The sequence below is a fragment of the Mobula birostris genome, chromosome 7 (assembly GCF_030028105.1).
Source record: "Mobula birostris isolate sMobBir1 chromosome 7, sMobBir1.hap1, whole genome shotgun sequence".
In the NCBI taxonomy this organism is placed as follows: domain Eukaryota; kingdom Metazoa; phylum Chordata; class Chondrichthyes; order Myliobatiformes; family Myliobatidae; genus Mobula; species Mobula birostris.
The window spans coordinates 1,723,825-1,735,786 of NC_092376.1; the positions used below are offsets into that span (position 1 = coordinate 1,723,825).

The 11,962-nt window shown below is 47.8% G+C and overlaps 1 protein-coding gene across 2 annotated transcripts in view; it reads left to right on the top strand.

Annotated features, from left to right (window-relative positions):
- Positions 1-373: 373 nt before the first annotated feature.
- ilk (integrin-linked kinase) overlaps positions 374-11,962 on the top strand; it is a 122,486-nt gene continuing 110,897 nt past the window's right edge. Inside the window, exons 1-2 of one of the 2 annotated variants that reach the window (XM_072262426.1) lie at positions 374-467; positions 3,953-4,201. In XM_072262426.1, coding sequence (XP_072118527.1) covers positions 4,113-4,201 — 89 coding nt within the window. In that variant the 5' untranslated portion in view covers positions 374-467; positions 3,953-4,112. Of the gene's footprint in view, positions 468-489; positions 568-3,952; positions 4,202-11,962 lie in introns of those variants that run through there. The other variant, XM_072262428.1, reaches the window with a different exon arrangement.

The window sequence follows — 11,962 nt, forward strand, 5'->3', positions numbered from 1 at the left end:
CCTGCCTCCGCGTCCAGCTCAGTTTCACTGTCTGTCTGTGCCCTGTCTGTGATTGTTTCTGTAGTTGGTCGCTCCTGCCTCCGCGTCCAGCTCAGTTTCACTGTCTGTCTGTGCCCTGTCTGTGATTGTTTCTGTAGTTGGTCGCTCCTGCCTCCGCGTCCAGCTCAGTTTCACTGTCTGTCTGTGCCCTGTCTGTGATTGTTTCTGTAGTTGGTCGCTCCTGCCTCCGCGTCCAGCTCAGTTTCACTGTCTGTCTGTGCCCTGTCTGTGATTGTTTCTGTAGTTGGTCGCTCCTGCCTCCGCGTCCAGCTCAGTTTCACTGTCTGTCTGTGCCCTGTCTGCCCTTGGGTGCTGTCTGTCTAGCTCGGCGGCGGCGGCGTTTCTGCGCATGTGCGACAGAGGCAACGGCCGGAGGGTGTGGACGCGGCGCTGAGAGTCGGGCCGGAGCGCGGAGCCGAACCGAGCGGGTGAGAGCGGAGACCGGGGACCGGGAAAAGGGAACTGGGAACTCGAGAACAGCGACTTACGCCCGCGGGAAGCTCGGTCTATGGAGGGGGAAGAGCAGAGGTGGGACCCAGAGCGGGCGCTGCCGGTTCGGTGGAGGGGCCTTGGGGTCCGGGACTAAACCAGGACCCGGCACGGGAGTGGCCGCGGACTCCGGGCCGCCTGCTGGTCCCCGTCCTTTATCGGGCTGGTGGTTGGGTACGTAACCCCCCTCCACTGCTGCGTGGGATCTTTCTGTTGACTATCTGGGATCTTGCCGTGCACTCTAGATCTTATTAACTAATCCAGCGGTGCGTGGGATCTTGCTGTGTACTTGACCGAGGATGGGTGGGATTTCGCTGTGTACTCGTTGACTGGGCGTTTTTGCTCATACAGCTGGTGCCTCCCTCGGGTCCAAGGGGCACCCGTGCTCCCAGCGGGCAGGGCTGCTGTCAGGGGGTCGTGCCTTTTTCCAAACTCCTGGTACAGTATTGCGCGGGATCTGTCCACCTGAGGGTACAAGGTCAGCTCTATAAAGTTCTCCTGTGGCTTCCATCGGTAGGAGAATCCAGGGTGGCTGAGACCCGTGGTATCCCCGCATGTGGGAGATGCCACAGCCCTTTGTTGTCGGATTTACAGCGTGTACCTTGTGTGCCCCGTCTGAACCTGATATGGGTTGTAGGAAGGAGGATGAGGGATGGAGGCACGGTCCTACTTGAGGTCAGGCATGCTGCTGTTGAATGGGAGAGCATCCTTAAGGACCACATCACTGTGTCGTTAAGTTCACTGTCTCCCTCTTAACCTGAAATGCAGGTTTGTTTTGAACTTCAGCTGGCAGCCCAGTCTAATATACACTGTGAATTCAGAGGCACCCTGCATGAACTGTGCCCTCTTCCAATGGGATTCGTTCCTGTTTTGTCTCCCCACACCACGCTATCGAAAAAATGCAGGGCTAGGTGGGAGGGAAGTGTTAGATTGATTTTAGAGTAGGTTAAAAATTTGGCACAACATCAGGAACTGAAGCGCCTGTATTGTGCCATCTGTCACCATCCCTGACAATGTGTTGGTCTGTTCCACTCTTTAAAAAAAATCTACCTCTGACGGGGGCCGAGTACTTTCCTCCAGTCAGCTGAAAATGATGTGCTCTTGCATTAGCCATTTTTGCCCTGGGAAAAGGTTTCTTGATCTTTGCCTTCTATCATCAGATTCAGGTTAATTTCTACACCTTGAGGTAAATTTCTTCGGAAATGTTCTGGAAGAGAAGTGTGGACATGAACTTCCCTCCATTGAGGACATTTACAGCAGCAGGTGCGGAAAGAAGGCCTGGAGGATCATCAGGGACACCAGTCACCCCAACCTTAAACTGTTTCAGCTGCTTCTGTCTGGCAAACTGTACTGTAGCATAAAAGCCAGGACCAACAGGCTACAGGACAGCTTCTTTTTACAAGCCATTAGACTTATAAATTCACATGTCTGTACATTGTGATCGATTCATAACGCAAAGAACTTTACTCCCTCACATTGTGGGATGGATGTAAGATTTTAAGTAAATTCTAAATTCTTTTGAAATATGGTGACGTTGTAGGAGTGTGAATTGAACGATTTTTTTCTGAGGCTCGTGACCAAGCGACAAAACATTGTGTTTTTCTACAATAGAATCTGGGGATTGGAGAAATGGGGTTTAGTACAGGAATGTGGGGTCAGGTAAAAGAGCAGCCATGATCTAATTGTAAGTCAGGAGCAAGGTGCCAATCATTCATTACAAAGAACACAGAACATTACCACACAGTACAGGTCCTTCGGCCCATGATGTGCCGAACATTACAAAGTTCAAAGTAAATTTATTATCAGAATACATATGTGTCACCATATACAACCCCGAGGTTTGTTTTCTTATGGGCATACTCAATAACTTGATAATAAAATATAAACAATAATAGAGTCAATGAAAGACCCCACTAATGTGGGTTTTCAAACAGTGCGCAGAAGACAGCAAACTTACAAATGCCAAAACAAAATCATAAAAAGCAGTAAGTATCAAGAACATGAGATGAAGAGTCCTTGAGAGTGAGTCCATAGGTTGTGGTTCAAGAGCCTGATGATTGAGGGGTAATAACTGTTCCTGAATCTGGTGGTATGTGTCTGCCTGTACCTTCTTCCTGATGGCAGCAGTGAGAAGAGAGCATGCCCTAGATGGTTGCTGCTTTCCTGTGCCAGTGCTCCTGTAGATGTGCTCAGTAGTGGGGAGGGCTTTACCCGTGATGGACTAGGCCATATCCACTGCTGTTTGTAGGATTTTCCATAAGTGTTTCCATATGAGGCTGTGATGCAGCCAGTCAATGTACTCTCTACCTTCATACATTCACATGAGTTTGTCAAAGTTTTCGATGTCATGCTGCATCTTTGCAAACTCCTCAGGAAGTAGAGGTGCTGTTGTGGTTTCTTCGTAATTGTACCTATGTGCTGGACCCAGGACAGGTCCTCTGAAATGATAACACCAAGTTATTTAAAGTTCCTGATGTCTGATTTCCATCCCCCCCCCCCATAATGAGGACTGACTGATGGACTTCTGGTTTCCTCCTCCTGAAGTCAATAATCAGCTTCCTGGTCTTGCTGACATTGAGTGAGAGGTGGTTGTTTTGGCACCGCTCAGCTAGATTTTCAATCTCCCTCCTATATGCTGATTTACTCTAACATCGATCTAATCCCACAGAGTCCCCTATTTTTCTACCATCCATAAGCTGACCTAAGAGTCTCTTAAAAGTCCCTAATATATCGACCTACCACCACCCCTGGTAACGTGCTCCATGCCCCCATCACTCTCTGTGTAAAAGCCTATCTCTGACATCCCCTTATACTTTCCTTCAATCACCCTATAAGTATGCCCCCTTGTATTAGCCATTTCCACCCTGGGAAAAAGTCTCTGGCTTGCCTCTTATCATCTTGTACACCTCAATCAAGTCACTTCACATCCTCCTTCACTCCAAAGAGAAAAGCCCAAGCTTGCTCAATCTATACTCATAAGACATGCTCCCTGATCCAGGTATCATCCTGGTAAATCTCCTCTGCACATTCTCTCCAAAGCTTCCACATCCTTCCTACAATGTAGTGACCAGAACTGAATAAAGTACTCCCATGTTCCTAGAAGAATGCAGATCTTGGTTGAACCAAGATGCTTCTCCAGGGTGTTTCTGAATGTTGGTGAAGGCTGTAGTTTGAGTACTCAGTCAGGGATTAAGTGTGTGGCAGAGGTGGTGGATGATTTGGGGTGGAGAGACACGGCGAGGGTGGGTGGTTAGGGAAGGGTTTTTTTGGGTGCTGCTCGATGGAAGACAGAAGAGGGTGGTGTCTGTCTCCTGTACAAATGGGGTGAAAGGGGAGGGAGGCAGGTGATCAGTTCTAGAGGGCTCGGACTGTGAGCATGGGCAAAGTTTCAGTGCAAGACTCACGATCTCTGGCTTCCTTTCAGGTTGTGCTTGGGACAGGATCTGGTGGCTGTCTCAATCCACTCTGGAATAACGAGTTCAGATTCGCTCCAGATTAACCAGCATCGAATTTGCTCCAGATTAAAGTATCTTACTGCCTGCGACTCTTCGTGTTAACGGGATTGGCTGGGACAAGAGAGTGGGATGGATGACATCTTCACCCAGTGTCGGGAAGGCAATGCGGTTGCTGTCCGTCTGTGGCTGGACAACACAGAGAATGACCTGAATCAGGGGTAAGTGCCGGGGAGGGCTTCCCACCCCTCTTCTGTGCTGGAGGGGGGCCTTCCACCCCCTCCTTCAGCACTTGGGGGGGGGGCTTTCTACTCCAGCCCGCAGCATTGGGAGCCATTTGCCACCCATCTCCCTCAACACCTGGGGGGAGGAATTCCCACGCCTCTCCCTCAACACTGAGGGTGGGGGATCCTCCCAACCCTCTCCCTCAGCACTGGGGACACCATCAGTCCTGGTGCTGGGGTCAGGTTCCCAACCTTCCCATATCCTGTGCTGTCTACTATATGAATTTCAAATTGTATTTTATTAACTTATGGTCATATTTTTTTATTTTAATATTTTAAATTCATTGCTGCAGACGGCTGTGGAGGCCAAGTCATTGGGTTTATGTGAAGGTTGATAGGTTCTTGATAAATTGAGGTGTCAAAGGTTATGGGTTGAAGGCAGGAGGATGGAGTTGAGAGAGATAGTAAATCGACCATGATGGAATTGCAGAGCTATTTCGATGGGCCAAATGGCCTAGTTCTGCTGCTATGTCTTATTGGATGAATAGACGGATCCATTTACTGGGAAGTACAGGAGTATGTGTGAGCACGTGAGCGATGGGTGTGGTGATGGGAGCAACAGGGTGTGTACGACAAACCACATCATGGGCCTTGGGGCCAAATGTTTCTGTGTTGCAGCTCCTGAATGATCCCTTACTGAGGCATGCTGGACTGAAACACGGCTGAGTGTAGATCGCAGCTGGAGATTATGTAACTTGACAGTGATTGGTGGTTCCATCAAATGCTAGGCATTCTGTTAGGAGTGATAAAGGTGCAGTGGAACTTTGAATAGATAGCAGCCAGCATGACAGTGTTTAAAAGACATTTGGACAGATCTGTGGATAGGAGGGTTTTCCAACGATATGGACTAAGTGCAGCATACGGTGCTGGCTTTGGCAGGGATCTTGGTCAGCATGGGCAGTTTGGGCTGATGGGCCTGTTTGACGCTAGGGCTTTTTTGCCAAGGTATTTCAGTACCTTTGTATCGAACAGACCAGATTACTGCAATGCATTGATATTCTTCATCAAGATATTTAAATATCTGTTTATCAAATGGACCAGGTTACTGAAATGCATTTTCTACTGGCCTTCCAAAGCAATCTATTGACAAACTTCACCTCATTCAGAATTCTGCTGCTAGACTTTTAACTAAAACCAGGATGAGGGAGCATATCACTTCCCTCCTAGCCACTCTGCATTGGCTTCCTGTGTCTTTTAGAATTGATTTTAAACTCCTGTTTCTTGTTTTTGTCTGGGACCGGAGTACATCACAGAACTGATTTTGTCTTATAATCCAGCTTGAGCTCTCAGGTTGTCTTCCACTGGATTTAAACAATCTCCCTCAACAGATAATTGTTAGGTCAGCTTTTTTGATAGACTCAGTTGACATTTTTAAACACCAGCTCAAAACCTATTTATTTAACAGCCCTTTTAACTGAAATCTTTTTAATTTTATGTTTATCCCATTGTAAAGCATTTTGAACTACATCATCTGTATGAAGTGTGTTGTTATTATTGTAAGAGTATTTACCTCCACCAGCCCTCAATTCCCTCTGTCCCCGTGTGACTTCAGATCATCAACACCTCTGTGCCCTCCTACTATTACTGTTAAAAGCCACTGTCGCTGTGGGGCAGAGGCTGCTGGTAGCAGCTCATCAATGTCCTCTGTCCCAGGCCGAAGGTTGATGAGCCCTGTAGCTTCTGCTTTTACCACATGACTTTGTAAGTCTTCTAGATGAAGATCTTTCATTTCCCAGGGATGAGGTCTTTGGAGTTTCTGTATTGGTAGGTTTTTATATGATGGGATTGCTAACCCCATACCCAACCCATGGCACCTGAAACCTATGTCCTCTGATTATAAACACTTGCCAAGAGGAAACAATTCTCTTTGCCTTCACTCCTCATTTTAACTATCTGTGTCAGTCTCTCTTTGTAACTGAAATCTTCTATCTCAGGCATTGTCCTGTTGAACACAAGATTCTGCAGATGCTGGAAATCCAGACAAACACTCACAAAATGTTGAAGGAACTCAGCAGGTCAGGCAGCATTTATGGAGAGGAATGAACAGTTGACATTTCGGGCTGAGCTCCTTCATTGGGACTGGAAAGGAAGGGGGAAGAAGCCAGAATAAGAAGGCAGGGAGAGTGAAGGAGGACAAGTCAGAAGGTGATAGGTGAAACCTGGGGGATGGGGAAGGGGATGAAGTAAGAAGCTGGGAGGAGATAGGTGAAAAAGGTAAAGAACTGGAGAAGAAGGAATCTGATAGGTGAGTGGACCATGGGAGAAAGGGAAGGAGGAGGGACGGGGAGATGATAGGCAGGTGAGGAGAAGAGAAGAGGTAAGAAGGGAGTCAGTGCAGGGGATTGAAGAAGAGGGAAGGAGAGGGATTACCAGAAGTTGGAGAATTTGATGTTCATGCCATCAAATTTGAGGCGACCCAGACAGAAGAGGAGACCATGGACCAACACCAGAATGGGAATGGGGATTGGAATTAAAATGATTGGCCATTGGAAAATCCCGATCTATTAATTAATTTATTTTTGCGGATGGAGTGGTGGTACTTGATGAAGAGGACCCTAGTTTGCGACGTCTCGCCAATGTAGAGGAGGCACCGGGTACAGTAGACAATTCCAACAGATCTCTCGGTGAACTGTTGCTTCACCTGGAAGAACTGTTTGGGGCTTTAATTGGAGGTGACGGAGGAGCTGAATGGCAGGTGTAGCACTTCTGCCACTTGCAATTGTCGTCTCCTAGTGAATCTCCTCTGCACCCTCCACATGCTGTCCCATCCATCCCAGAGTGTGCTCCTGGAGCTGTGCTGAGGGGTTGAGGGTTCTGCCTGAGGCTCAGCTAATGTCTTGTGTAGTTATCCTGTGACCTCCCTGCTACATTACCATGCCATGCCATGCCACGCCACGCCACAGTTAACGAAGGCAGTATCCTGTCTCCCTTTTGCACCACCCTATCCACCCATGTTATCTCATCCAGAGGTTCTTGGATTTGTATGCCAAGGTCTTTCTATTGGCCAATAATTCTAGGGCCTTAAATGTCCTGCCCAAAATGTAACACCTCTTATTTTTCAGGATTACATTGATCTGTTTTTTTCTCTGCCTGCTTTGACGTAAAAGAATGGGACAAAGATGGAATGCACTGCCTGGGGTGATGGTAGAGGTAGTAATTATTTATTGATGTAGTGGTGTGGTGCAGGGTAGGTCCTTCGAACCACGCTGCCCCAGCAATCCCACATCCCCAGTTAACCCTAACTTAGTCATGGAACAATTTATATGACCATTTAAACTTTGGACTGTGGGAGAAAACTGAAAACCCACACATTCCATGGGGAGGATGTATCGATTCTCCTCTCAGAATGGCGCTGGAATTAAATCCAAACTGCAGAACACTCTGAGCTGTAATAGCGTCACGCTACTGTGGTACCTCTTTTACGAGACGTTTAGATAGGCGTATGAATGTGAGGGAGGACGTGGACATTGTGTGGGCAGGAAGGAATAGCTAGTTAGCCATTTTAATTTAAATGGCATGTCACAATGTTGTGGGCCAAAGGGCCTGCTCCTGTGCTCTACTGTTAATGACACAGTTAATGGCAGGACCCTCTGCAGTGCTGATGATCCTGGGGTCCAAGCCTACTGCTCCCTGAAAGTGGCTGCACAGCTTGATCGGATGGATAGGACGGCATATAACATGCTTGCCTGTTAGTCGAGGTATTGAGTTCAGGAGTCAGGAAGTATTGTTTGCCTCCTGATGAAGGATGTCAGCCCAGAAAGTTGACTGTTTATTCCCCTCCAGAGATGCTGCCTGACACCTGCTGAGTACCTGCAGCATTTTGTGTGTGTTGCTCTGGATTTCCAGCACCTGCAGAACCTCCTGTGTTTAGGAAGTTACATTACAGCTTTCTAAAACTCTGGCTAGGCTGCAACAACCAGTCTTCTGGAGGGAGTCAGTGGGTCAAGAGGCATCCATGGGAGGAAGGAATGCTTAGGCCACGGGTGCAGAATTCACTCTGTGCTCTCGGATGCACTCGGGATTCACTCTGCATGCCCTTGGATTCACTTCAAGGTTTTGGCATGTGGTGTGTTCTTTCTTACGTGGGGTTTTCCTTAAAAACAGTAGCCACTGCACAGATGCGGGGAGCATCAGCGCCATCGGCGGCAGTGGAAGGCAGGCGGAACACCACCAAAGTTCTTTCTCCTTGCGTGGAGGCCTTTCTGATTTCATAAACCATGAAAGAGAGATAGGGTCTAGCGGAGTAGTCATCATCGGAGTGGGTGCTAGTGTCAAGAGTGGGAACTTGGAGGCTTTGGCTCAAGAGGATTTGGTAAGAAGAGGCTGGGGCCAAAGAAACGGGTAAGAAGTGTAGGTTTTTCCCTTCATTATTGCTGATTTGGTCTTCATTGTTCATTGCGCAGTGCAAGCAGGATGTCAGATATGGCAGTGGAAAGCTCCTCCTGTAGGATGTGGGAATTCATGGAACTCGATGGTCTCCCTGATGACTACACCTGCAGGAAGCGCAGCCAACTCCAGCTCCTGAAAGACCACATTAAGGAGCTGGATTGACTGTGGATCATCCGGGAAGCAGAGCAATTGATGGATAAGGCTTATGAGCAGGTGGTTGCACCCAGAGTGCAGAATTCAGGAAGTAGATGGGTGAGCACCGAGAGAGATAAAGGGAGAAAGAAGTCAGTGCAGGGTCTCCCTGTAGCCATTCCCTCGGCAATTGATGAGGGGAATGACCTATCTGGAAAAGGCAGCAGCCAGACCAATAGCACTGTGGTCGGCTCTGAACCTTAGAAAGGTAGGGTGAAGTCTGGTGGAGCCATAGTCATAGGGCACTCGATAGTTAGGAGGCCAGATAAGAGATTATGTGGCAGCAAAAGAGACGCCAGGATAGTGTGTTGCCTCCTGGGTGCTAAGGTCTAGGATGTCCCTGAACATTTGTAGAATATTCTTGAAGGGGAGGGTGAGCAGCTGGAGGTCGTGTTACATGTTGGTACCAATGACATAAGCAGGAGAGGGGTAGATGTGCTGCGCATGAGGTGGGAGTTGGGAAGGAAGCCGAAGAGCAGGACTTCCAAGGTGGTAGTCTCTGGATTACTCCCAGTGCCATTAGCTGGGGAAGGTCAGAACGGAAAGATAGTGCAATGAATGAGTGGCTGAGGAGATGGTGCAGGGGGCAGGATTTCAAGTTCTTGGATCATTGGAACCTTTTCTGGGGAAGGGGTGACCTGTACAAATGGGATTGGTTGCACCTGAACTAGAGGGGAACCAATATCTTGGGAAGGGTGTTTGCTAATGCTATTGGGGAGGGTTTAAACTAGATCTGCAGAGGATGGGAACCAAAGTGAAGAAACAGAGGATGGGGAGCTTGGTGCACAAGTAGTGACAGCTTGTAGGGAGTTTGTGAGGAAGGATAGGCAGATGATAGAGTAAAAATTCACTCAGCCTGATGGTTTGAGATGTGTCTATTTTAATGCAAGGAGTATCATAAACAAGACGGATGAACTTAGAGCGTGGATCAATACGTGGAACTATGAAGTTGTGGCCATTCCAGAGACTTGGAAGCCTCAGGGACACGAATGGCTGCTGAGTGTGCCGGGCTTTAGATGTTTCAGAAAGGACAGGGAGGGAGGGCAAAGAGGTGGGGCTTGGCATTGTTAATCAGGGATAGTATCACAGCTGCAGAAAAGGAGGAACTCATGAGGGATTGTCTACTGAGTACGTGTGGGTGGAAGTCAGAAACAGGAAGGAGGTAATAACTCTACTGGGTGTTTTTTATAGACTCCCACCCCAATAGTAACAGACATCGAGCAGCAGATAGGGAGGCAGATTCTGGTACAGTGCAGTAATAATAGGGTTGTGATGGGTGATTTTAACTTTCCTACCATTGATTTGCATCTCTTTAAGGTAAGGGATTTAGATGGCATGGAGTTTGTTTGGTGTGTCCAGGAAGGTTTCCTGACCCAGTATGTACTAAGTGAGCCGGATGGAACTCTTTGAGGATGTAACAAAACACATTGATGAAGGTAGAGCTGTGGATGTAGTGTATATGGGTTTCAGTAAGATATTTGATAAGGTTCCCCATGCAAGGCTCATTCAGTAAGCAAGGGGGCATGGGATCCAGAATTGGCTTGCCACAGAAGGCAAAGAGTGGTTGTAGATGGTTTGTATTCTACATGGTGGTCAGTGACCAGTGGTGTTCTGCAGGGATTTGTTCTGAGACCCCTCCTCTTTGTGATTTTTATAAATGACCTGGATGAAGAAGGAGAAGGGTGGGTTCATAAGTTTGCTGATGACACAAAGGTTGGGGGTGTTGTGGATAATTTGGAGGGTTGTCAGAGGTTACAACGGGACATTGGTAGGATGCAGAACTGGGCTGAGGAGTGGCAGATGGAGTTCAACCCAGATAAGTGTGAGGTGGTTCATTTTGGTAGGTCAAATTTGAAGATAGAATATAATATTAGTGGTAAGACTCTTGGCAGTGTGGAGGATCAGGGGGATCTTGGGGTCCGTGTTCAGAGGACACTCAAAGCTGCTGCGCATGTTGACAGTGTTGTAAGAAGGCATATGGTGTGGCCTTCATCAACTGTGAGATTGAGTTCAAGAGCCGTGAGGTAATCTTACAGTTATGTAAGACCTTTTTTAGACCCCACTTGGACTACTGTGTTCAGTTCTAGTCACCTCACTACAGGAAGGATGTGGATGCTATAGAGAGAGTGCAGAGGAGATTTACAAGGATGTTGCCTGGATTGGAGGGCGTACCTTATGAGAACAGGGTGAGTGAACTTGGCCTTTTCTCCTTGGAGCGACAGAGGATGAGAGGTGACAAAATAGAGGGGTTTAAGATGCCGAGAGATATTGATCATGTGGATAGCCAGAGGCATTTTCCGGGCTGAAATAGCTAACACAGGAGGACACAGTTTTAAGGTGCTTGGAAGTAGGTACAGAAGAGATGTCAGGGTTAAGTTTTTCACACAGAGTGGTGGGTGTGTGGAATGCACTGCCAGTGACGATGGTGGAGGTGGATACAATAGGGTCTTTTAAGAGACTTAGATAGGTACGTGGAGTTTAGAAAAAGAGAGAGCTATGCAGTAGGGAAATTCTGGGCAGTTTCTAGAGTAGATTACATGGTTGGCACAACATTGTGGGCCGAAGGGCCTGTAATGTGCTGTAGATTTCCATGTTCTACGTTCACTCTGCTCAGTCTCAGACTCACTCCGAATTCTCTCTGCTCTCTCTCAGACCTGCTCCGAATTCTCTCCGCGCTCGCTTGGACTCGCTCCGAATTCTCTCTGCTCTCTCAGACTCACTCCGAATTCTCTCCACTCTCTATCAGACACATTCCGAATTCTCTCTACTCTCTATTGGACTTGCTCCGAATTCTCTCCGGTCTCGCTCGGACTTGCTCCAAATTCTCTCTACTCTCTATTGGACTCATTCCGAATTCTCTCTACTCTCTATTGGACTTGCTCCGAATTCTCTCCGCTCTCGCTCGGACTCAATCCGAATTCTCTCTGCTCTCTCAGACTCGCTCCGAATTCTCTCCACTCTCTATCAGACACATTCCGAATTCTCTCTACTCTCTATTGGACTCGCTCCGAATTCTCTCCACTCTCTATCAGACACATTCCAAATTCTCTCTACTCTCTATTGGACTTGCTCCGAATTCTCTCCGCTCTCGCTCGGACTCACTCCGAATTCTCTCCA